This window comes from Homalodisca vitripennis, chromosome 4, assembly GCF_021130785.1.
Source record: "Homalodisca vitripennis isolate AUS2020 chromosome 4, UT_GWSS_2.1, whole genome shotgun sequence".
In the NCBI taxonomy this organism is placed as follows: domain Eukaryota; kingdom Metazoa; phylum Arthropoda; class Insecta; order Hemiptera; family Cicadellidae; genus Homalodisca; species Homalodisca vitripennis.
In genome coordinates, this window is record NC_060210.1 from 149,799,944 (window position 1) to 149,827,481 (window position 27,538).

At 33.5% G+C, this 27,538-nt stretch overlaps 2 protein-coding genes across 5 annotated transcripts in view; one reads left to right on the forward strand and one right to left on the reverse strand.

The window, feature by feature from the left end:
• The window catches only part of LOC124360327 (constitutive coactivator of peroxisome proliferator-activated receptor gamma-like), a 124,828-nt gene that overhangs the window by 57,729 nt on the left and 39,561 nt on the right, over positions 1-27,538 (forward strand). The gene's annotated exons all lie outside the window — the stretch shown is intronic.
• Positions 1-27,538, reverse strand: part of LOC124360326 — an 87,655-nt gene that overhangs the window by 30,277 nt on the left and 29,840 nt on the right. For all 3 annotated transcript variants that reach the window (XM_046813852.1, XM_046813853.1, XM_046813854.1), the window contains exons 9-10: positions 4,317-4,408; positions 1,136-1,318 (exon numbers count right to left, since the gene is read on the reverse strand). In XM_046813852.1, coding sequence (XP_046669808.1) covers positions 1,136-1,318; positions 4,317-4,408 — 275 coding nt within the window. The remainder of the gene's footprint in view (positions 1-1,135; positions 1,319-4,316; positions 4,409-27,538) is intronic.

The following is a 27,538-nucleotide window of genomic DNA, read 5'->3' on the forward strand; positions in this document are numbered from 1 at the left end:
TTTCAAAATTCACCGTTACTTTATTTGATTTAACTAAATATAAACTTTATTTTTATTTATACATATAACATACTGTGCTGCCATAGAATATTACCTCTTTGTATTTTTAATAACATATGTTTTTATTTTATATTAGAGATGTAGCCTTGAAAAGTGTTTGATAAATATGTATAGAATAAACCTTTTTAACACTTTTTCATGTATTTTTTATTTTGTACAATGTAAATTACAAATTCTAAGAATTTATCTTCCAATTGATGATGTACATTGTACGAAATAAAAAATACATAAAATAGTGTTAAAAAGATTTATTATTCTATACATACCAATTATTTTGGAATTGTTTTAAGCCAAGGACGAAGCAAAAAAAACCTTAGAATTCTCAGACTATTTACAAGTTTTGTGAGAATAGAGAAGTGTATACAATAACATAGTGGCAATACGAATGGATGCTAACTGCCATTACTTCCAGTTGATTTATAGTAGTATAATAATCTCAAATTTGTTATGGAGAGAAATAGTACTGTATTTACACGTACTTTGGATACTTAGCAATGTACGTGGTCAAAATGGTGGTCTTTCTTATTTATGCAAAATTATAATCTTGAATCCTCCACAACGGACACCATGGAGATAATTTCATTCGCCGGTATTTGTAATTAGTTAGAAAACTATTCAGAACCGCCAAGCAGAATTTATTATTTTACATTGTATTCAGTGTAAAATAACATAAGAAAACTAGTAGATGTCTTAACAGTTATTTTTTATTGTAGCGTGATTTGAATATTGTTTATGGCTTCTAAAAAATTCAGAGGTAAAAAGATGTGTTAATGATAAGGTATTTCTAAAAAACAATAAAATAAAATCTTTAAATTTCAAATGATATGTATTTAACCTTTACAGTTTTTTTTTTTTTACATATTTGAAGTATTACACAATTTATTCTTATTCCCCTCCATGAACTCTGACAGGAGATGTGAAGTTCATATGAGTACCGGTCAAGAATTGATTAATTCCGTTCAACTTTAAATGTTACGGACATACATAAACAGAACTAAAGTAGGCTACACATATCTTGCTTCTATATTTACATATCGTTATTACAATGATTCTAGGAATATTATGTTATACTAACCTGCAGAGCAGTCTGTAGGTCTCCTAGTTGCATCCTGGCGTCTGTAATGTTGTCAGATAACCTTAGCAAATTGCGTATTTCTGTAAAGGTTGAGCCATCAGCGGCTTCCAGCACCAGAGCTAGCAGAGTCTTGATACTTGCGGGGGATACCAGGAAGTTGCCCCTATTAGACTTGCTCAGTTCCTGTAATCATATCATAACCTTAGCAAATTGCGTATTTCTGAAAAGGTTGAGCCATCAATGGCTTCCAGCACCAGAGCTAGCTGAGTCTTGACACTTGTGAGGGAAAGCAGGAAGTTGTCCTTATTTGACTTGCTCAGTTCCTGTAATCATATCATAACCTTAGCAAATTGCATATTTCTGTAAAGGTTGAGCCACCAGTGGCTTCCAGCACCACAGCTAGCACACTTGTGAGGGATACCAGGAAGTTGTCCCTATTTGACTTGTTCAGTTCTTGTAAATCGTATAACATTTTAGCATGAGAAAGTCTTCAAATACTATCTCACTACTAAGATCGGTTTTAAATGTTAAAGAATCTCACTACAAATACATATACATGCATAAGTGCTATGTACAAAACTTCCAAATGTAGCACTAAATGCACTTCCTCGTTTAGTACACAATTTATTAGGTAGTGTGAACAAACCTTGTTTTTGCTTTACTGGGCACAAAATTAAGTGGAGCGTATAAGATTTCATTGCAGTGCAAAAAAGTCTGGCATTCTGAAACTTCTGAAGATGTAATTCAGAGGTCTCTAGCCTCTCTATACAACATAAAAACTACACCATTAGAATCACCTATTTATACCCCCACCTGGTCTCTAGCCACGTGGATATCTTTGCCTTCAGATTCTAGATTACCAGTCTTTGGATTCATCTGATCTCTGGGAAAATAATAGTATGATGGTTTCACTGAATATTTTGCCCTATACTAATTTATATAGAGTATTTGCAATTTATAAAACCTTTAGTAGTTCCAACCTTCAGCTTTGATTTCATTTGTAGTGCCAATACGTTTTGAAACAGACTGCACATTATCCAACGTAGTCTACTTTCTCAACTCTCCCCACTGTACATATTCCTGTTCTCCAAATCTTGCAGAGCAAGAATAAATGTTGCGTATCCTATACTAGTACAATACCATTGCTTCTGAGCGGACGAGCTGTTAGATGTGTCATCATGACAGTGCTGTAGAAACAATTAACAAGTAATATCAATCAATCTTTATTTGCCTTTTTACATATGACATGTATTGACAAAGTTAGTAATATTGTCTAGATGACATAGTCAGAAACAGGCAATAAAACCAAACTATTCAGTTTTTAAAATATCATTACAATTTAAAATTATTCTTTGAATATTAACATCATAAAGTAAGACAATAGTTTAACAAAAAGAGGTTTAAAAATAATTTAACAACAAAAGATTTTATAAAAGTTTAACAGATATTAAATTAAAAAATATTTTAACTGATTGCACGTGAATTACTACAATACTAGCACAACAATTTGAAATCTTAGGATAACAGGTTACAATATAAGATTCTACAGATAAAATTTACAGTACAGAATAAAAATAGGACAGTTTCTAGATTAAAATTGAACAATTTACTGAAGTCTCCTTTTTGTTTACAAATATATGTTTTCAATTGTATTATAACAGATTTAGCGAGCTGTACAATGGATCCTGTATACATTATTAACAAACTAAAATTTAATATCCTTGTAGTTAAAAAACTCTGATAGGGTATAGAAAGGATTGTTCAAAAGCCAATGGTACAGTTTGTTTTGAAATATTTTTGTGGGATACTTATCTGCCAAATGTTTTACTTTGTTGAAGATTTTTTGAGAAATTATAATGTGACTGTTTTGAGATTTGGCTAATCTAACATGATCTATGGCAATATTAGTTATTTCTAGTATAGTAGTTGTGTATATAACTTCTTAGAGTGAGAGTTTGACAATTTTTGAGTAAATAGGTAACTAAATCAAAGATGTAGATATTTATCACAGTTTGTAATTTAAGTTCAATGAACAGAGGCTTGCAGTGAATGCAGTGGTCTAGAGAATGGGCCTTTGCTATCACTCGCACAGCTTTCTTTTGCAGAATTAGAATGTCTTCAATCTTACTGCTGTTTCCCCAGATTATTAAACCATATCTTAAAACTGATTGAAAAAATGCATAATAAGCTGATTTTACATAGTTTTCAGGCACACACGACAATAATCGCCTGAGTAGAAAAATTACCCTAGACAACCTTTTGGATATGTACTCAATATGGGAATTTCAAGTCAAAGTACTATTGATATAGATACCTAAAAATTTTACAGTAGTAAAAAAAGCATTTATTGTATCATCTGATGGTGTTTGTTTTAAGCTGAATATAATATTCTGAGTCTTGGCTTCATTGAGCACTAATCCATTGGACCTAAACCACGATGAGGCCTCTTGTACAGTCTCTCTAACAAGATCTTGTAATTCATCGAAATTATAGTTTATGTTGATAAAAGTTGTGTCATCTGCATATAATAAAGATTTAGCCTTGATATTTTTTGGTAAATCATTTATTTGTAATAAGAACAACAGAGGGCCCAAAACCGATCCTTGGGGCACTCCAGTAGAAACTTTAGCCTCATCTGACCAGTTTCCATCAACACATACTTTTTGCCTTCGGTTTGATAGGTATGACTGAAAAAACTTAGAGGGAGTTCCTGTCACACCATAATAATTTAGTTTAAGGCCTAGTTTGTTGTGGTCCACACAGTCAAAAGCCCTGCTCAGGTCGCACAAGGTGGCCTGAGCAAAGGCCTTGTCTTCAAAGGCACTCGCAAGGTTATTCACACTCAATAGGTTATTAGTAAAGCGTGTTTTGAAAACAGTGAAACTACGGTCTCTCCCATTCGTTGATACAAAACAATTCATTTTATTTTGTGTTCCTATGAAACGTAAATGAGTATTGGTATAGTAATTGCAATGTTTTCATGTATTTAAGTGATTACATTAAATAAAAACCAGGTTTTAAAATTCTCATTTATATTATGCTATGTTTCTCATCAATTCTCATCTGTCAAAACAACTTATACATTATTAGTCGGGACTGTGGTCTTTCTCCCACAGCACCGGGCTGTGGGTAAATAATAATCATGTCCATTATTTATTACCACAAAAGTGTTCTCACTAACCTTTAAAAGATCAGCATCGAAAAAATTAAATCTTGTTTGAAGAGCTTCTTTCTCGTCACCTATCCTGTTATCCAGGGCTGTGCACGATGCCCCTAAACACACAGAAAAAAGTGGTCGAAATATAAGTACAATATTGCCAACTCTAAATATGTATTACTAAAAATAGAAAACTTTTGACAAAAGACAGTAATATTTTAGTACAATTTTAATATTCTTTACTGCATAACCATGTACATTTCTAATAGTAATACATGCTCCATACATTTTATAGTTTAAATTTCCATTAGTTAATACCTTGATACCATCATAGCAAATTTAGTTTTGACCACTCATCAAGGACAAGTGATGAATGAGATTAAGCACAATGTATGGGTTGATAATAAATTATAATCTGATAACAATAACCAAAGAGAGAGAGACAGAGAGATTCATTGTCCTTGTGAGACTCTTCTTTCAGGGTTGTATTGATAATCTCATTTAGGCAGGGTGGGGTATTATAACACTATAGACCTGCATAATCGTTATTGTTTATGGTATATTGCCTGTATATAGTATAAATTTTGAATGTTGTTTATTTTAATTATTACAAAAACATACTATACACCAAAAGGGTTACAATAAACTGAATCACACATTTGTACAATGGTAAAAACTCGTAATTCTTCAATATAGATACATTCCAATACGAACTGGCCCCCCTTATCTCCCTTGGATACACCCCTGCTTCCTTGAAATGCTATGTTCACCATGTCGTGGGGCATTTATTCAATGGTGTGCTCATTGTACTTGAAAGCCAAAATGTTAAAAAAAATTAAAGAATAATCTTGTTCATTTCAAGATTCAACATGGTTCATATGTGGAATCAACTGATGAGTTGGGTAATTCATGTGCTACGCCCAGTCAATCTTAATGTAACGTAGCAATGGCAGGAAGGGTTCATTAAATGAGAATTTTAAGACTCATGGAATCTGGAGTCATGGTTGTTTGACAGACATGATTTCTGATTCCAGGAGTCAAGACTGTGACAACGTCAGATTCCAGAAACTGCACTAAGAGGAATTTGAACTAGACATAAACTCAAAATAATTTTTAGTCTTAATTTAGCCTAACAATTAATATCACACTGTAAAGATGAAGAGTTTTCAGTCTTGCTGAAAGATACTTTCAATGCACCTAGATAGCTACCTATTTTTAAAATTAACTAAAATTAATATGAAAATGGTGTAATATAATCATATTATTAGGGTATACATTAATCATAATTATTTATTTATATGAATTTTTTAATTTATATTAAAAGTTTGAAGATTTCTAAAATAAAAAATAACATCTTTGATATGTCCTCTCCACACATCAAAACAATTTTATTTGCAACTCATATAAGTTTCAAATTTGTGTATAAATGCTAAACTTTTGTGTTTAGATAAACTGCTTTTAGTCCGACTTTAAGATGTAAAACTTCATACATGGTCATCCTTACTTCCGGTAACAGTTAAAAATCTAATTATAAGGACTATATGCTTCAAAATGTATTTGAAGTTTTTGTTAACTGTATAGTTTTTTTTTCATTTTAACACGTTCATTTTAAGTTTTAATTTTAACACGAAGTTGTGTTATGCAATGACTATATATAGTGCCAAAAAGGCTGAAAATCATTTCAATACATACATGCTGTACCATTTAAACAAGATATTATGCAAACCATAAGGGAATATTATAGTTCACAAACGCTAGATGTAAACCATGAATCGATGATGGCAACAAGTTTATACTTTTAATTAGCTTACGAAGCCAACGTTCACTCCAACGTTCACTCGTGGGACTGGAAACATTTCATATTTATGTTTGTCTGTCCGTGTCTGCAAGATTTCGAAACCGAACTGACTTGAGATTTTGCATGAAGCTTCGTTTTTGTATAACACTGAGTTCGATTATGGTGGACGCCACTCCTTGGGGTTTGGCTGAACTTTAGAGAATACTTTACACTGTGAATAACCATGATTATGAGTTAACAGCAGAATAAATCAATTTGTAAACAAACTCAGTACACTCATGAGAGATTTTAACATGTGACATATTAAAGCACTTGTAGAGTTTCATACAATAAAAATTTAAAAATAGTAATAAGAGTGAAATTGAGAGTTAAGTTTTTTTTTTTTTTTTAAAAAAGGAGAAGCCGATCCCCTTTTAAGCCTTACTCTGCCCGTCCTCATGGGCCACTGGCCTGTGCGACGATCTTATCAAGCAGAATAAGAGAGAGAGTCGGTACAGTACAAGGTCGTTGGTAATGAAAAAAGTGCAACGGTCACAGACAGGATTCGAACCCGCTCTATCTCTCTAACTCGGACTCAAAGTCCAACGTCTAGACCGCTCGGCTATCGGCACTCCCAAACAAGACGTTGACCCCCAGTTAGCAACGATCTGATTTCAGTGCACCCTTGCGTTATAATACCCACCCTACCTCACCGGAACTTTTGTGTTTAAACAGTTCTTTGGAACCTAGCGTAATAAACAAAGATTTAAATGTACTCGTATCATATGGCAAGATATCTCGAGGAATATTTCATCTGTAGACTTTACATTTTAAATGAAACTTCATTTATACATAGACAAGAGAGAATTCTATAATTGTTTATCTCCAATCAAAGAATTTTGCCGAGCGTAATTTAAGCCTGTCACTTAGTAGGCTGACACGATCTCTTTTTTATGTCAAAAGGGTGTAAAATATGGTATGATGTATATCTAACCGCAGGACACCTTGAAAATGAAATGAGCTATAGGCCTGAAATTTTGCATGCAACCGTAGCGAAGCCTGTTACGCGACATATGGTGTAGCGTAAGCCTAGGCCTACTCTTCCTTTATAAACAGAGGGTTGGAAGCTAACTAAACATTGTAAATATAATTATTCAGCGCGTTCTATTTTAAACAAAATCTCTTGCTGAGACGATAAGTCATAACCATTTTATACTTTATATGGAAAACTGATACTTAATTTCGACGAACAAAAACTGCTACTTTTTTAGGTGGAAAAGTTAAAAGAATAAATTGTTCTCCCATCAAGATATTTTATTTTATGTATAACGTGATTTCACTTCATTTAACCGTCCAACGCTGGTTCCTCGAATCCCAATTTTATTAGTAGGCGTTTTGACATATCCCAAATATCCCAAAACAATATTGTTGAAACACTCCGGTAGTAAGCCCCTGACAAGCCATGCTCTACTGTTTGGGAAATACCTAAGTTAATCTGATATATTCCATTTTATCAATTAATTGAAAGCAATTACGACATCAATGATTCCTAGAATACGAGTTCGTTGAATATTATTGTTGTAGGAAAAGCAAAACAACGAGAACGATCAGTTTTCTGCTTTGTATTCTTGATATTCTTGATGGAAGTGAGAAGGTTTTAATGGAAAAGACATTTTTCATAATTAATTTCATTTAATTTATTTAAAAAACGCTTTCGCCGGTTAAGGCATCATCAGTTAGATATTGTTTTTTTCTATTTTACACATATGTTTTTTTCTGTAAACAATATCTATCTGATGATGCCTTAACCGGCGAAAGCGCTTTTTAAATAAATTAATTGTGAAATTATGAAAAATGTCTTTTCCATTAAGAGAACGATCAGACTAAGGAAAATCAATATTACTGCAGCGTTAAGCTTTTTGTACGCAAACACTTGTGATAAAATATAACTAGTCTTATCAAAACTCAGCATTCTCTTCTAAATTATGCGTTATTGACCCAATTAAACCGACAGTCTTATCAGAAAACTTCTTTGTCTAGAATATCATTTTCAGACTATTTTTGACCCGTATCTCGAATCTTACCTCCTGATTTTCTAATGAGATAACATCCGAGAACTAGATGATTGTTCAGCTACAATACTGTGGCTGGTCATTTGGATCTGATTTTGTAATTCACGAAGTGTGTGGTGTCTGTTAGACAGTCAAGCATTGCGGCTTTCTAGGAACCTTGCGCAACCCTTCTTTGAGTGAATTCGTCCAAATAAATTTCATCGGTTATTGAAACCGGCTAATTTTCGGATTAGACAAAAAAATTGGCAAATGTCACATACAGATACAATAGTCCTTCCTGATCAGTCGGAAGAGTAGATACATTTTGTGACAACTGAATTAATATAATAATAATAATGTACAATTTATTTTTTATGGGATTTAAATGTACTTGGTATCTCTAAAACCGTTTGATATACAATAAAATGTTTTTAGCCAAAGTTTATAAAAAATGGTGTGTTCTAAAACACCTTATCCGTTTTTCCAAGTCCATAAATTAAGGAATTGTGATTTTTTTTATTTTAAAGGCCACCACATTGGAACTAAATGGTTACCAAGCTGGCCAACGAACTTAGATGAGATATTTATAAGATAAATATTTATAAGATAAAGTTTTGTGCCAAGTTGCTCTTGTTTCATAATTTCTTTCCCCAGTAGGTAGACAATTTGTATGGAATATAAACGTAATCGATATTTCAAAAACCGTTCGATACAGAAAGAAATTGTTTTGAACACGTAGTTTGAGAAATGCTCAAAGCATTCCAGAATACTATTAATTTTTGCTCTAATTTCATAAATGACGTAGGAGTGAAACATTACAAGTTTAAATGACGTACCAATTAGACCAACAAACTTAGCCGAGATATTTACAGATCAAATTTTGTACCAGTGGCCTTGTACGCAGAAGTGTTCGGTAAGCGCTAACATGAGGACAATCGCAATAGGTTGGTTTTGTATACTAAACTGTACCTAAAATTAAAAGATGGCAATGAGTTAAAATTAATTAAAGTACAGAAGAGTTTTATCGACTTGAGTTAGGAGTTATTAAAGAAAGATAACTCTGACCTTTATGGTGGGTATTCCTGACGAAAATTGAGGGAAGTTCCAAGCAACTGACTCGGTAATGAACTCAGGTGCAGCCTCAGTGCTATTAGAAGCTAAGCTAAACCATTGTCTGCGTCAATTAGTAATTACTTCTCTGTTGTACCCGTTCAGTTATTAAAGAGGCTATTGCGACACGACTATAATAACCACCGTTTAGTTACCGTACCGTAACATTGAAGAGGAGTTAACATCCTGGTGTTCTCAAAACAAAAATACAAATGTGTGGATATAAAATATAACGAGATAGGTAGGAGTAAACATCACGTGTCGCGTAACAGGCTTCAGCTTACTTCTAACTCGAGGTGTCCTTCGGGCAGACAGACAGAACGGCAATCTTTGCAGCCTCCAAGCAATCAGAATAGAAAATCTGCCAGCCTACTTATTGATAGTCTTCAATGGCGCCCAGACTCAAAATGTCACATGATTGACCGCAGTCTGTTTACAAATGTATTTATATATTGTACCAGCTTCTTATTGGAATATATTACTTAATACGTGAAAACAAATAAAATACATTGCCAAACAAGAAGGAAGATAAAGAGAGTTAAGGAACATAGAGCATGTCTAAAATATCAACAAGAAGAGAGATCGGCCATGGCAAAACACGAACTTCAAACTGGATACTGTTTTTCACAAGTAAAACTATGAAAATAAATCCAAAAATCCTTGGATGCTTACAAAACGATTTTTATAAAGAAGACCCAAAATGATTTAGTAAATAATGAACCTGGGCCTTTCCAAAATTCACCGTTACTGTCTTTAATCTACTTAAATATTAATCTTTACACATACATTAGGCATACTTCCTGGTCTTTAAAATTTTATCTCGTTATATTTTTCACGAAATGTGTTTTTATTAAAGTACTAAATTGTTTAACCACTTTTATTTCAGTTATGTGGGTCTTACGATTCTTTTCTTTTGAAAACGAAAGGCCTCACAGAACTAAAATGCAAGATTATTAGAAGGGTTTTTAAAAATTAAGAAATGTATTTATTATGATTTTCTCCTTGTCTCGCCATAATTTTCCAGCATTTCAGTTTGCTAGCATATTTTCCACTAATATCTGATACATACATATATATATATATATATATATATATATATATATATATATATATATATATATATATATATATTATGATTAGTATTATGATTTTTAATTGTATCCTCAAATAAAGCCATTCATAAAATGTTCACTTTAGGATCAGATAAGGCTATTTGAACTAAAAATATACCGTATAGTAAATATCACTGCTTTTTAATACGCATTTTATGTTTTAGTTTCCATTATATTAAAAAAAGTCTACCCCAAATTAATAAATCATAGGTCCTGTGGCGAATACAACACGATATAGGCTACAATCATTGCGTATCTGTTAAATTCTTATTGAAATCGGCTTTAAAGTTTAAAGAAATCCTTTTTGTAAACTTGCAATATGTATTTTTGTTTTAAATGTAGTTCAGATTGCAGGTATACGAGTACACTGTATATTATTTCCTGAGCAGATCCTAACAATGTCTTATCTGTAACAAATGTTTCTTACATAGAAAAGAAACAGGATATACAAAAACAAATGTATTTTTATTAACGAACAAGTCTTAATTAAATATCTGGGGCTGGTATTTAAAATAATAGTATATAAACCATACAAACCCCGTTAAGAAAATATTAAAATTTTGACTGTAATAACTTAGGTTAATTTAATTCAGTTAAATTAAGATTATGACATAAAAATATGATGTACGATTAAAAAATATTGTCTTTTAAAAATAAGCTCTTTAAGGAAATGAATGCTAGTGAGGACAGTATTCTTGTTTAATGAATTGTATTATGAATGATGTATGAAAAATATCATTCCATCCAGTTACCTTTGATGTACATGTTGTGAAAAATGCTTTTGCGTATCTGATTTCAAGACTTCCCATTACAATTTTAAATGTCTAAGAAAATGTATCACACAGTTCTGTTACTTACGAATTAATTTTAAAATATCCTACCAAAAATATCTACACATACGAAATTATCTCAAGAGCTTTAAGTTTTTCTAATGTGTTCGTTTTTGTTCACCGTTGTAATCATTCTATATACTCCCATCTCTCATCTTTCAATTAATAATAATAATCTTTATTGCGTCAAAAATTACAAGATTGTATGCATGCGTCAGGTACATGCATCATTATATACATTTGAAGTAATCCTATTGCAGTTATAGCTATTCAATTGTACAAAAGAATTGTGGTTTGTATTTTATTCTTGTTTTCAATCTTGCTTTCATCCCAGTAACCTAACATGAACTCTTCAACGGAGTAAAACGCCTTTGACACCAGGAGGTGTTTTAATCGAGATTTGAATCGTTTACAATCACTGAGATGTTTAATTCCTTCAGGCAGCTTGTTTATCAGTTTCACACCAACACCGGCAAGTGTTCAAATGCCGTCGTTCTATGTTGTACAATCCGAAAGTTGTCCCTGCATCTCGTCTTGTATTGGTGGACGTCACTGCCTTGAACCAACTCCATTTGACTCGACAGTATAGCACGACGTCGAGAATATAGAGACAGGGTAAAGTTAACAATACAAGCTTTCTGAAGGCATCTTTGCACAACTCTCTGAAATTCAATTTGTAAATAATTCTGACAGCTTTCTTTTGAGCTCTAAATTCTGTTTTGAATTTTTATTTAGAACAGCTGCCCTACAGTCTCAAACCGTAAGACAAATATGGATGTATTAGGCCCAAGTAGCCCTTTTTTAATACATCAATAGAGCAGAACTTTGCAAAGTTACGCAAAAAATAAATGCCAGAAGCAACCTTGGAGCAGATGCTGTCAATGTGAAAGTCCCATGTCAGCCCTCGGTCAAGGTACATTCCAAGGAACTTAAAGGATTCGGCCTCTTCCAAGAGTACATAGTCCATCATTGCCGCGGGACGATACTCTTGTTCTTGTCGATGCCGAAGGCAAAAATGTATTGCGTTTGATTTTGAGCTGTTTGTTTTCAAATTGAGTCTTGAGAAATATTCGATGCATGATTTTAAATCGATAAATGATTTCACTTCAAGATAATTTTTAGATTTCCATTTTATACAGAAAGTCGTGTCATCAGCATATTGAATCAACTTTCCATTCTGGATTAATGTATTCAACTTGTTGACATAAATAAGGAAGAGAACTGACCCCAATAATGATCCCTTAGGGACACCATAGGGCATCTTGACCCTGTTAGACAGAGCATTCACAATTCGTACACATTGTTCTCTATCTTTAAGATACGACGAGAGCCAATCGTACGGCAAACCCCTAATACCACTAGTCCATAACTATAAACATATTCATAGTGCATCAGTGTCGTGTGATGCACACAGTTTTAAGCTTTGGAGAAGTCATGAAATATGCTCATCACACGTTCTCTTCTCTCCAGGCCATCGACAACATTATGAATAAGTTCAGTTAAGGCATCGATGGTCGATTTGTTTTTCCTATACCCGAACTGTTAAGGACAAAGAATTTCTAAACGGTCAAGGAATTGTTTAAGCTGATTGAGGAAAGCTTTTTCAAAAACTTTGCTAAGAACTGGGAGGATGGAAATTGGGCGATAGTTGCTTGAGGTGCAAGGATCGTCTTTTTTGTAAATTGGAATCACAGTGGATATCTTCAGTGCAGATGGAAAAACACCCTGTAAATGATAGGTTGATTAATTTTGTGAGTGGTGTCAAAATATGCTTGAGTCACTTTTTGATTAACCACACAGACATTCCATTAATGTCACAAGACGTCTTTGGTTTGAGCTCCTGCATGACACGGGCCACCTCTACCTCACTCACAGGAAGAAGGAACATGGATGGGGCCGATCTAGTCAATAACCTCCCACAGGGGATATTCTGATTCAAAAAACTGTCTGGACCAGCAACATTTGAAAAGAAATCATTAGACGCAATTGCTACTTTTAATGGATCATCAATAATTTTATTATTAGTTTTAAGTTTCGGAATTGAAAATTTTGAAGTATTTTGTTGTTTAAGTTAATTATATTAGTGACAAGCGTCATTTGTGTACGAAGTTTGTTCTATCTCCACTTCTATTTCTTATCGCTTCTATTGTTTGCGTTCAAGTGTTCAGTTGTAATTTCATGATATATGAAACAATAGCCCGAACTAAACCAGGGTACTTCACTTCCTTTATACCTTAGTATGTGGCAAACAATACAGCTGTTACTTTCATGCTGACTATATTTTCTCCTTCGGGAATTTGAACTTGTTCAAGGGGTCTCCTCGAGGGGCCCACTTTTACCTCCATGTCATTTAAACTCCATGACATCTAACTGGGGCCGCTCAGGCTATCATCACGCAACAATTAACAACGTACTGTTTCCGCTATTTCAGGAAAACTGGTAATTTTCATCCGAGAAATTGCACGCAATCAGAAACAGTCATAATCTGCTGCAGCAACCACAGAAAATAAATCATTAAGAGTGCTTCTATTTGTAACAAAACTTAATATTTAAAATGTATTGAACTATTAAGGGGTAGTTCGAATAGTTGTCTAAGGATTATAATAAAGCTTAAAAGCTATTATCACATTTAGTATTGCAAGTGGGTAACTGTTTGAATTATAAAGATTTTATAGTTTTTATCTTGTTTAATAAAGAAAAATTGTTATTGAGAATTTAAGGTTTTTTATAGATAAAGGGTTGAATTCACTTCTAGAGCCTGTTAAATGTAATGAACTTTTCTGTGTAAACACAGTTTTATGACAGTACAACTATATGTTTAATTAATTTAACGAAAATTTTTATAAAGTAAGCATGATCACTTCTTATATCAACGTTTTCTGCAACCGTTGGTGTAGCATATACTAAGAAAATATCCAGATAAGAACATTAACAATTTTAATAAATCACTCGTATACTTTAAACTGTATATTTTAGCAAATATTAAGTATGCAGTGCTAGGTTAGTACTGAAACGTTTGTATGAAGTAACTATCTAACTTTTACTATATTCTTGAAGTCTGTTATAAAACCCATCTTAGTTGTCTTTTGACAGAAGTAGGCTTCTCTGTCCTGTGTATAATATATGTTTTCTTAATCGGGAAACCAGGCAATATCAACTATTTTTAACAGATTTTCCTAATCGTGATAACAAGACAAACTCAACATTGGCGACAGAAACATGATTCACTCGAACCGAAGTGCTTATACAAGTGCAAAGCCTACTAAATTGCAGGCGAAGCCGCGGATAACCAGATACCACAATATCATTCAAAAGGCTTCAATTCCTGTTCGATTCATTCGCGATGATCATTAACAAATCTAAAGGCCAGACAATGTCCGTTTGATACTTAGGTTTAGAAAATACATGTTTCTCTCTTGACAAATTGTACATGCTCACGTGTTGGTAAACATCTAATTTACTGTATTTATATTAGCAAAATACATAGTACTGTATTTCTTACTCGCCAACCACTGTTTCTTATTAGTAGTACAAGGTATTTTATATTTCATAAGAAATTAAAACAGAGTCTTGAAAATTACTTCTTTCCTTGTGTTTAAAAATGTTTACAAAATAGAGTAATTTTATTCCAGTATAGACAAAAACATTGTATAGAGTTTTTGTGGACGTGTAGCACGTTCGCTACCAGATGTTACACTAGGAATGCAGTGTGTGGTCTGCGGTGTACCCACAGACCAAAGACAGGAATAGACTGGTTTCAAAAGATAACATAAAATTTCCTTGCAGAAATTTATTGATAAAATCCAACTAAAGATTTCCAAATTTATATTAGAAACTACAAAAAATTCCGAAAACTGCGAAATCATGTGATTTCTCAAAGAATTATGTTTTTCGAAAATGTTTCCAAAACCGTTTGGGACATTATTTACAGTAAAAACAAAGCTCATAAACAGAGCAAAGTCAAAATTGGAGATAACTTGGTGCAGGATGAAGCTGCGATCGCCCATGAGTTGAATAGAATCAACTCATGGGCTCCCATCAGAGCCCCAAGTTACTTACGCGAAGAGAGAGCCCAGTAGAATCAATGGTACTGGCACCTGTACTTGAGGAAAAGTTGGAAAAAAAAATATTACGCACCTCCCGATCAAAAATACGAGGTGTGCCTCTGTCGTTAATTAGATAATTGTGTTCTAAGCAACATAACACATGGTGCCCAAATTGCAAATTACCTTTCAAGTCCAGTGGATTTGAGCTATGGATTTCCGCAAGGCTCCATCCTCAGTTCAGTTCTTTTCCTGGTCTATATCAATTGACATTGAGTCGTCACTTCTGTACAGAAATCTCATACAGTAAGCCGATGACACGACTCTGTTTCAACGAAAAATCGAAAGAAGCTTTGGAACAAAAAGCTTTTGTTGACCTCAACAACTGTGTCCAACACTTCCACAGACTCGACCTCAAAACAAAATCCAATTTTCTGAATTTTGCCATGCGACCAATGGACTTCGAGTGTTGGCCTCCCATCATGCTGGGAGACTCAACACTAGAAGAGGTCTACTCCTTCAAATTACTTTGAATATACCTTGTAATCAGTGTACGAATTAATAGGTGTTAACGCTGTATACTATAGTTATATTAGCCAAGACGTGTAACACGTTTTTAACGGTTACAGTAGCAGAGTATGGTGTGTCACCCAACATCATTCTTTGTGTCTCTCGGTTCCGCGGTAATCAGTGTTAATGTTATATACTACAGTTATGTTAGCCAAAACATGTAACACGTTATTAACGGTTACAGTAGCAGAGTATGGTGTGTCACCCAACATCATTCTTTGTGTCTCTCGGTTCCGCGGTAATCAGTGTTAATGTTATATACTACAGTTATGTTAGCCAAAACATGTAACACGTTATTAACGGTTACAGTAGCAGAGTATGGTGTGTCACCCAACATCATTCTTTGTGTCCTCTCGGTTCCGCGGTAATCAGTGTTAATGTTATATACTGCAGTTATGTTAGCCAAGACATGTAACACGTTATTAACGGTTACAGTAGCAGAGTATGGTGTGTCACCCAACATCATTCTTTGTGTCTCTCGGTTCCGCGGTAATCAGTGTTAATGTTATATACTGCAGTTATGTTAGCCAAAACATGTAACACGTTATTAACGGTTACGGTAGTAGCAGTAGCAGAGTATGGTGTGTCACCCAACATCATTCTTTGTCCTCTCGGTTCCGCGGTAATCAGTGTTAATGTTATATACTGCAGTTATGTTAGCCAAGACATGTAACACGTTATTAACGGTTACAGTAGCAGAGTATGGTGTGTCACCCAACATCATTCTTTGTGTCTCTCGGTTCCGCGGTAATCGGTGTTGACCACAATGTTGATTGTGTAATCTTATACATTTGGAAACTTTTACTTTCTAAACCTAAGATTATGACAGCGCAATGCTCTTAATCCATTCGTGGTTAGTGTTATAGAGAATATGCTAAGCGCCAAACCTTTATCGTCAACATTGAACAGAGAAGACTGATGCATCGTGTAGTCAATCAAAATGTCATTACCAGTATTTTAAATCTCGAGAAGTTCATTTGAGCTATATGTTTTTTTGAATTTTTTTTATATAATATTTAATACAGTAAATGAATACATGTAAACGTCTAAACCTTTAATAGGCCTACCATTCTTTAACTTATTTTCATTTTTAATTACCATTTTAATTTATACGTGTAAACAGGGATTTCTTCAGTTTTAATTATGATATCTAGATTTCTAGGTACATTCCATAGAAATCTGCTCATTGCAGTCACTTTCAAGACTGAAATTCCGGGAGATTATATTAAACGTACTACAAAGAGAATGGGTGAATTCGTTAACCAGTATTAAACAATAAAACGTTTCAGATGGCGGCCATTCGCTTTGTAAAAGTTTTAACTTGAATAATTCCCAACATAGACCCAAACGATACTTTTTTAATATACCAGACATTTAGACTGTAATTATCTTGTGACTGAGTCCCATAAGGGAGGGATATTATAAATTATTTGTAATATTTATTTGAACTTAAAACTGAGATGTTTTCAATTTGTAAAAAAATATTTATAAATATATAAATATTTGGATTAGTTAGCAAAATAGCTTTTAGTTTTATCTTTGCACAAAGAAATCATCCGGAACACATGTAGACTGTAACAGCCTTACTGGAGCTAACGTTATTGCGTGACACCTTTCGGGCCCTACAGCAAAGAATCTATAAAGAAACACATAACGAAGAATGTAATTTCACAGTGAGATCTTATAACTAAGAATCTTATAGCCAAGAATGCTACAGCTCGGCGTTAAACATCAAAGCGCCTAGCAGTAGGCCTAGTTGTGAGATGCTACCTATGACACTCTTCTGGTAGACTCCTATGAGACTGATGTGTTATATTTGTCCCATAAGAGAGAAGAGTGTGAAGATACGGCCGTAGATAGAATATCCTAGACATCAAGTAGGATCTTGTTTCTATCATTTAAAATGTTAGAAAGTTTAGTTCGTTTAGTGAATTTTAGCTAATTTCTTAACCATTAACAGCCCAGTTAATTAAATGAGGGTATTACATTTGGGATTAAATACTACATATACTATGTGTCCACATGGCACCACTAGGCTCCTATAATGGGTTAAACTGTGTAGAAATAAAAGAAGTACATATTATATATTTCAATGTCGTTCGTAATGAACCAAAATAACACAGGAATAACGAATATTACGCTAGAACATTGTTCCCTGGACAACAAAATAAAAATTTTTGAAATAAACATTCCAAAAAGAGAACGTACCTAGTTTAAATTGATTTTGTAATGCTGCTAACGTGATCTATCGTTAGTAACAAAAACCTTTAAATGGTGATGACTCGTTCGCATGATTTCCTGATATTATGATTGCCATTGAAAATCAGTGTCGTGACTACGGACTGATAGATACTATATATTCATAGACTGCAAAACATGTATATTACATACATTTAGTGCGGCAATACCTTAAGTTTTATATTTTCATATTCATAAGTTGTAATAGTGAAGGTTATGGGAAATAGTGGGCAATGTTTGTTTTAGTCTCACTGCAGTCGAATCTTTGCTAAAGTTGTATATACTCGTATTTACATTGTATTTTAAACTGTATGCACAATAAGTGATCTATATATATATATATATATATATATATACAGGGTGGAAAAAAGTATGGAAACGCTTTCACTAATTTTGTATGGCTTCACTTATACAAATTAAATTTTGTACATCACCACTTGTATTAAGAACCTAGTTTTTGAGGACCAGTGGGGACATTTTATCTTTTTCAGGGGGAACGGCCCGTGAGGAGTCGGACGAAAAATCTTAAATGTAAGCATAGGCCGAGTTTGGTATCAAATTAAAGGTCTAGTAAAGAGAAACTCATTACCGCAAACCGCACTTAAAAAGGTTGACCCTATCCAGAGTACGAGCCGTATGAATTTTCATGACAAACAAAAGTAGTAATTTTGTCTTGTGACGTAACTAATTTACTTTCATTAGTATGTTTTATTTCGGTTATGTAAATTTGAAAAAAACAATTTCCAACAAAAAATTATTTTTTTTACCTCTACATTTTATTGGATAACAGTAAATAGGGGTTTTTCCTGTCTTGTCTTCAAGAAACTGAGAGTATTCAATAACACCACCGTAACTCCTTATCAACATGAGGTCAAGGTCCAGTCCCTCCAGCCCTTTTATCTCAGGCAAACATAAACTGGTTTAGGCAATACAAACAGTACTGTCACAGCCAAAACTCCACAGTTTTTGTATTTTTAATATCAGCTTGGTTTTTAGTCTACGTTATAATTTCGTCCACGTAAGATAAAGTTGAAAGTCTTCACTAGAAGGTACTGCGATAGTTATAAATTTTTTTACTTAAGTGTTTACATTTTTATTCTACTAGTTTTTAAAAGCAATGTCACAGTGAATTTGAGAGAATCACGCTGCTTATGATGCGTGGGTATGGATATCTAGTTCGTCCCTATGAAGAAACAGCGCATTTGTTTAATGACACTTTTCTTGATAGACCCCCAATTAGTAAGTCAATAGTGTTTTAAGACAGTATAAAGAGTTGAAGAAACTAGAACAGTCAAAGATCGCGAAAGAAAGTGGCAGGCCTAAATCGGCAACAAATGAACAAAAATCTTTGGATGTACTCCAAAACATTTGTTGAAAATCCCAGCACCACCTCGGCCAGAGTGGCTGCAGAAGATCTTGATATGAGCCATACCTCAGTGTTGAATGTTTTACACAAAAACAAGTATACCCTTTTAAAGTAACCCTAACCCAAGAAACTTGCAGAGGATGATTTTGATCGAAGGACTGAATTTTGCGAAATAATGATGAGAAAGTGTGACGAAATTCAAAATTTTTTAAGTTCGAATATTGTTTTCAGATGAAGCTACATTCTTTGTTAATGGACAAGTTAAATAGGCATAATTGCCGTTACTGGGCCGACCATAATCCACACTGGATGATAGAAGGCCACACACAAAGGCCTCAGAAAGTGAATATGTGGGCTGGAATAATAAAACAATAACATTGTAGGACCGTTTGTGATAGATGGAAATCTAACAGGCGAAATTTATTTCAATATGTTGACAAATAACATTTTGCCAGCAGTGCGTGCTCTTCTTGGGGCAAAATGTTAATGCAGTATGGTTTCAGCAAGATGGAGCACCGCCCCATTACTATTTGCGGGTGCGCAATCTGTTAGATGAAGTGTTTCCTAACCGTTGGATTGGTCGCAGGGGTACCGTTGAGTGGCCGGCTAGGTCACCAGATCTTAATCCACTAGATTTCTTTTTTGTGGGGCTTCTTAAAAGATAATGTGTATAAAAACTAAACCAGCCAACATTGAGGAGCTGACAAATCGTTTATTAGAAGAAGCAAGAAAGAATTACACCCGAGATGCTTCAAAATGTGACTGCAGTAGGTTTTTATAATAGACTAGCTCATTGCCAACAAGTGTTCGGAGAGCAGTTTGAGCACCTCATTTAAAAGGTATGGTTATTTTTTGTAATACGTAGATAATTTTAAATTTAATTCTTTTGGATAATTGTGTTTCCATAAAGTGTCATTTTCAGTCAGAAACAGTTTACTTGAGACTGTGAAATTGCGGAGAAATAATAATTAATCAAAACGTTACTTATGAAATTCAAACGGCCCGTACTCTGGATAGGGTCAACCTTTTTTAAGTGCGGTTTGCGGTAATGAGTTTCTCTTTACTAGACCTTTAATTTGATACCAAACTCGGCCTATGCTTACATTTAAGATTTTCGTCCGACTCCTCACGGGCCGTCCCCCTGAAAAGATAAAATGTCCCCCACTGGTCTCAAAAAACTAGGTTCTTTAATACAAGTGGTGATGTACAAAATTTAAATTTGTATAAGTGAAGCCATACAAAATTAGTGAAAGCGTTTCCATACTTTTTTTCCACCCTGTATATAAACCAAACTAAGGCCAACAATTTCATGTACTTTAAGTTACAATTATTTTGGTCATTCGTTCGCTTCATGCAACGTCTGCTTTTATTGAGAAAGTTTCAGACTGTTTTAAATAAATAATTATATTATGATATTAATTAAACATTAGAAATTTAACCTAGAAAACGTTTATAATTCTACAAAAACTTAATAAGCTTTGTTTTAAAGGTAGATACAATTACAATCAAAATGTATATACTCGTATGTTATTTTGATGTATAAATTGCACCTTAGTTCAAATGCTTTATCCTATTACACGGAAATTGGTCTATCTGACAACAATACAATTTTGTGTCCCTTCTCACGCGAAATTACGTAATTCGCGTAAATTGCAAGGCCTTAAATTGTGAGGGTAAAAATAGTGTGGGTTGGTGCTGAAAATTATTTTAGTCAATTGCAGTACCTTGACAAAACTAATCTCACTGCGAAAATTAATGCCGTGTTAGTTAGTATGAATATTTCCAAGGATGACATTCAGCTCTATTAAGGTTCCAACAGTGTAATGGATAATTCTATTAGAATGAATAATACGTAGTCCATCTGATATCTGATATATGTCCATTTTGCATTAATCCCGGTGATAGATTGTTCTTTCACTTTACCCCTGATAATTTTTCTTCCAATCATGAAATTGATAATATAATCGAAAAATATATTAAACTAAGTCCAACTGGGTTGACTTTAAATATATTTATTTATACGGCTAGCTGGAAAGATTATAGCCGTGATAATCCTGAGCAACTAAGGTGTGAAACTGAATTATACGCGTTGAGACGAACACTTACGCACCAAATGGTTCAATGTTCTTAACTTCTAGGGCAGAGACCGTTACTACAGTCTTCTCAGCCAGTGCGACCGACCTTTCCGTAAACTGTTCATATCACACCAGCAGAACCGAGCTTTTGAAGGATTATAACCTCTTGCCGGTATGGTATAGTAAGTTCGGATGAGGTATAGTCTCGATCAACAGGACGGAGACATCAGCCATATTTTCGATTAATATAATATAATAGATTGAAGTTCAACAATAACAAATTTTCAATAAGCTCACTATCACCACCGTTATCTACATTGTTCAGCAATACAACCATAAAATATCCTAATAACTGCCGGAACTGATTTTGAGCATTTAAATAACGTGTTATGTATGTATGCGGAACCACAACACTCCTCATAATATTACTTGTACTGTTGCAATATTACACTGCACCTCTTTACAACTAAATGGACAAACTAAGAGGTTATACACACACAAACAATCCCAGTTTGAATGGAGAGATCTCACTGTAAGCTGAGCAATGAATATCAATTATGTATGAAATCGAGTAGTTTATTAGAACAAAAGAGGATGTACTCAGCGAGGAGAAAGCCTGAACTCCGTCAACAGATAGGAGATGGGGTTTTTTAAACGGCAATCTATCACTTAAATTTAGACTCTTATGGATGTCCAGGAGAGCCACATCACTAACCGCAAATGTCGAAATATTGAGGTGCAAGGGTGGAATAATACATCCTAAATATCCTGTCACTCTAAGATCTTTGTATGACTAAGTGTAATGAGAGGTTTCCCAGTTTCCTGCCCGAAGTAAAAAATTGACAAAATGTTTTCTTAACTAAAGTTTGTTAGTTACGACCTTGTTATTTAGCAATTTTATTAGTCTATAATTGTTACACTTGTGTTATTGATAATTTTATGGCATAATTGATCAAAATTGTACATTTTAGAATGAGCATTTTGATGCGTGGTAGTTGAAATGGCAATAAATTCCTAATTAAAAAGTACGAAGTGTTAAAGTGCAGTATTGAACTATTGTTTTGTTTAGATCAATTTATTAGAATTATTACAAGCCTAGCTTAAGGTAACTTTCGTACCGAAGTAAAATAGTTTAGTGGTGTCTTGCCTAGCCAACATATTTATTTTTCGCAACGTAACTACCAAATTTGCTTGCTACAGATATCTTTTTCTTATCGAAAGGAAGCAATAGAGTATGTTTTGTATAACTTATGAAGCCTATCTTAGTATTTTGGATGTAGTTTTTGCATTCTTCATTTGGTTTTCATAAAAGTTGACTTTTGTATTAATTGCCTAAATTGATAATCGCGTGCCTCATCCATGTTTACCCAATCACAAGATCCAACCAAGGCAATAAACAGCACAGGCTCGGAGGTACATTGTGGTGCCAAGTTGAAAAGACAAGTTAATCGTAGATGCACAGCAGGTTCTCACTGGACTGCTTTGTACTTAACAGCCTTAATTAGATTAAATTAGTGTAAAAACATAGAAATCCCACCGATCGAATGAGGAGGAATCGCCCAATACCACGCGTTTTCCTTGTACTGCATCCGACGTAGTTCAATCGCAAAAACTGGTTAAATAGAAGAATATCTCGTAATTTACTGAGTACGAGAGTATGGGACTCCCCTTCCACGCCACGTGTCGCGTAAAGGCTTCGCAGAGGTTGCAAGCAGAATTACAAGTTTATAGCTTATTTCAGTTGACCACATCTGTTAGATGTTAAACTTTCACATAATAGGCTGTACTCAGTTGGTTTACAAATGTATATATTCTGTGATTTTATCATTGCAATCATGGTTATCCATAAGACACAAGTAAAATGTAATGACTTTGGTCTTTAGAAATGTAAAAACTCGTTCACCTTTACGCTCACCAAAAACTCACGGAGAGGCGTGCACCATCATCGAACTCGGTGTTGCTTCTATACATATGAAGCTTCATGCAAAATTTCAGGTGAATGTGTCATTTCCTTCTCGAGAGATCGTGCGGACAGATATACGGAAAGATGAAAGGGTTCTCAACCTCGCTAACGCTCAGCCAATTACAAAAGATGAAAAGCGCATCTTCGTTCTTAAATTGTTACATACCAGGAACCGAATCATGATGTGACACAAACAGGTTATGCTAGGTAGAAGATAAGCTGGAATGTACTCTAAATATCGTTATTCAATTGTTAAGTAAAGTACAACTCAGAAACAAACAACACGATTTCTACTGAAATACGAGATAAGGTTATCGTGCAGAAATTTTAGACACAGCAAGATAAGAGAGGTCCTACGCTCTGATTAACAAAACATTATTAATTTAACGCTATTTAGCTGAGCTTTTAGTAAATTAGGTATTGCAGTCGGTTTTATGCTGAATTTTGTTCAAGAAGATTTTGATCTTTGTTCACAGCTCTACAAGATGCCATTTCTGAAGAAATAAAAAAATAGTTTTAAATTGTTGTACATTATTTTATGAGGAGAGGGAGGATTTTAAAATATATTTGCAACATATTATTTATAATCGTGCCCACAGAAAAAGTGTTGAAAATAACTATTTAAATTTTTTTGTAGCGGTGTGTATGTAAAGACGACTTGGTGGGAGTGAGTTTTGTATTTATAAAAAATCTGATTTCCTCAGAAGATAGTTAAACGTCATATAATTTTCTTAAATACTTGGTTAACAAGTATAACTGCTTTGTCGTAAATGAATAGACGCATGTTAATCACTGAAACTATAATGTTCGTACTGCGTACATTTCAAATTTGTATCTCCGTCCATTTTATTAGTATGGGTTAAATTAAAAAATTAACTACATTCTTACTTTAAATGCGTGTATATCCATGTTGTAATCCAAAACCATTGCTACCTGCAGGAAGGTTATCTTAAAGGGCCATACATTTAAAATTAAAAAATATTGTCACAACCCAAAATGATTGTATCATCTTAATTAACTTCATACACTTTTACTTAAAACAAATTGAAATTAGAAGTTTCCTATTTCGAGGTAGATGCATGTTATTTGTATAGCTAACATTAGCAACAGATTAGTTATAACAATATAATTCTTAAATTATTCCCTGTAATGTTTTTGAGTTATTTTTCACAATTTGTTATAAATATTTGAATATATGTGGAAAACAACACACATTTATGAAGAAATTGTTTTGAGGTCAGTAGAGAACGGTTTGTAAAATAACGTTAAACCAAATAAAACATATTTCTGTGGAAATTGGAAAATACAGCAGATTGTGGGAACAACCACAAGCTCGGAGGTGTACACGTTCAGTTCCAGAAGAAAATAACGAGCCCTTTAAGTGCCCATCCCTCTTTACATATAATATTCATATGACACTTATATAAATATTTAGATTTACTTCTGAAAGATTCTAATAAAAAGGGTGGTATCTGGATTATTTGACTTAAATTGAGCTGTGTCTTCATATCTACTTTTACATGCTATTAATATTAATGTATTTTCTATAAAGATTACTAATTTACTTCATTCTAGAAGTTTTGCTTGTTTTCTAATATTACTGTCAAGTAAAACTTCTGTTTTTAATGGGAAAATATTCAAGAGGACTTAGCTAATTGACAATACAAACACCGCTTGACACCCGTGATCACATTTAAGATACAGGAAACGGTTTTCAGTTGGAATATTTTTTTAAGTTTTAAAGCATATTTTGGTAATATCTCCCCAACACACTAGAAACGTGTTTCTAGGTACGATTTGTATGAATATAAAAATCAAACAAATTCCATGATGAGTAATTATTTATTTTTTTTTACACCTAATATTATTTTTATTAAGTCTTTTTTTAAATAATTTTAAAATGCCATATTTTCTAATTATATTTTGTGAAATAGTATAATTTTCCTTAAGTCATAAATGAATAAAAATATCCATACAACTGTAAAAATCTCACTTTTATCTTAAGCTATTATTATTTTAGGCCTGGTTAGAGAATTGCATGAATTCTTTGTTCGATTATATGTAATTTTTCGTAGAATGATAAAAATTGTTTCTACTTTTTTTGCATTCTGGGCATTTATCTTAAAAAACACACAGACTTTATAAAAAAAGTCTAAAAAAGGACAAAACCTAAACTTCCTTTTTTATGTTATTTAAATTGTTTTAGAATGAAACACCGATTTAACTACAAATGCTCAACTACAAATGTATCAAAAGTTTCGGTAATCGATTTAAACCAGAATCTAACTTACGTGTTTGGGAGGCAGTAAATGTGAATATTTTTAAGATAAATATATGATCAATTAGAACGCAAGCTGTGATATTTTTTTTGACGTAGATCCGGTGGCTCACAGTATATACTCTAAAAGAAAATTAGCAGAATTCCTGGTTTCATACTCCAAATTAAGAAAAAAGTAATCGTATAATCTTTTGAATACGTAGTCACAGTTCGATTGTGCAGGGAGCTTCGATTACAATTAGTAGGAACGGATGGAAAAAGTAGTAAGAGTTGGACATACTTCTTTCACTCATTTTTAAACGAGTAATACGTTAGCATTTCCTAATTAAAATGTATTTCTTCGTTTAGAAGAGTTTACTGAATAGTGTGGCAGTAGTCAATAAGCTTAACTCACCTGAACATAGATAGACTAGAAGTAAAACAGCCAAACAGCGTAGATCGTACATGTTGGTTTGACGGTGTAATGTTGTAAATAGAAACACAATATCGACCGTAGGTCTCGCGATAGCCTACTGTACACTGCAGGTCACGGCACTACTGGCCCGGCCAACCAAGCCTCACACTGTAGCGATCTATCCGACTGGGGCGGGAAACTTCTTGGTTCTGAGAAGAATGGCTCAGTGAAATACTACAGGTCAAGTCGGCGGAAAACCCCAACAACCGGTCACCTTGAGTAGCGGTTTAGTTTGATATTTTTATGATTACAACTCGCAACTCGTAACTAACTGTTAGTGGTTATAGAAATCACAATTAAACGAGTATTATTGGATCAACCATTCTGTCTACTCTTTAAAGTTTCTTAAGAGGGTTTTTTAAACAATTTTAATCTTTTCAAAAATTGCGTCAATTTAGTTTACAAAAGCTTTGTTTTAGTTTGCATATCGTTAAATATTGGTGAGATCTGTTCTCTTTAATGTCTACCGTTTATTACGGAGCCAAGTATTGTGACATCGAATTGACTTTGAATGTTGAAAAGCTACTCATCGTATCACGTCTTCAAATCTAATGACTGTTATATTGGAGTTACCAAAATAATGTGTTTAAGAGTGGAGAGACCGTATAGTTTGCATCTGTTTTAGTATTCTGGTCTGTACTACAACTATTCGTTCTACCAAAATTAAATAAATTATTTTCTAATAAAAAATTAAATGAAAAATGCCTTTATTAAGAGGCAGACAGTTACGGCTATCCCTATGTACCGCTTAAACTCATATCATGTGTGGTAAATTTACAATAAAGAATAACCAAATTCCCTTACTTATCCAAAATTAAATGATCTTAAAGTAAAAACATTTTATATATTGAAAAGGTTTCAAGAAAACTTAAAATACAAGAGAAAAGATAAAATAATGTTTTATTTTATAACATTTTATTTTATATGTATATACAGGGTGTAACAAAGTTGATGATCAACTTCAACTGTTTGTAAAAATCATTACCATCCTATATAAAAATTTCTACTGGCTTCATTGAAAAATTACTACTGTAAAGCAACCGACTCCAGTAAATTGTATTCTCGTAATAGTAGATGTAAATGCTCTATACACGAACATACCAGATAAAGAGGGTCTGAAAAAATAATGATGTTCCATCGACCAACTTTTTGATTAATCTTATTAGATTCGTCCTTACAATGAACAATTTTAAATTTTACGACAATAATTATTTACACATTTCTGGTACAGCTATGGGCACCGGGATGGCTCTCCCTTATATACTCTATTCGCGCGCGCGCGCAAGTATATCTTTAAAGTGGTAGTGGTGCTCGCTTACGCGTTGATGGATTTCGATAAAAAAGTACGGTTGGAATTGTTATAACATTCTCAAAATAGT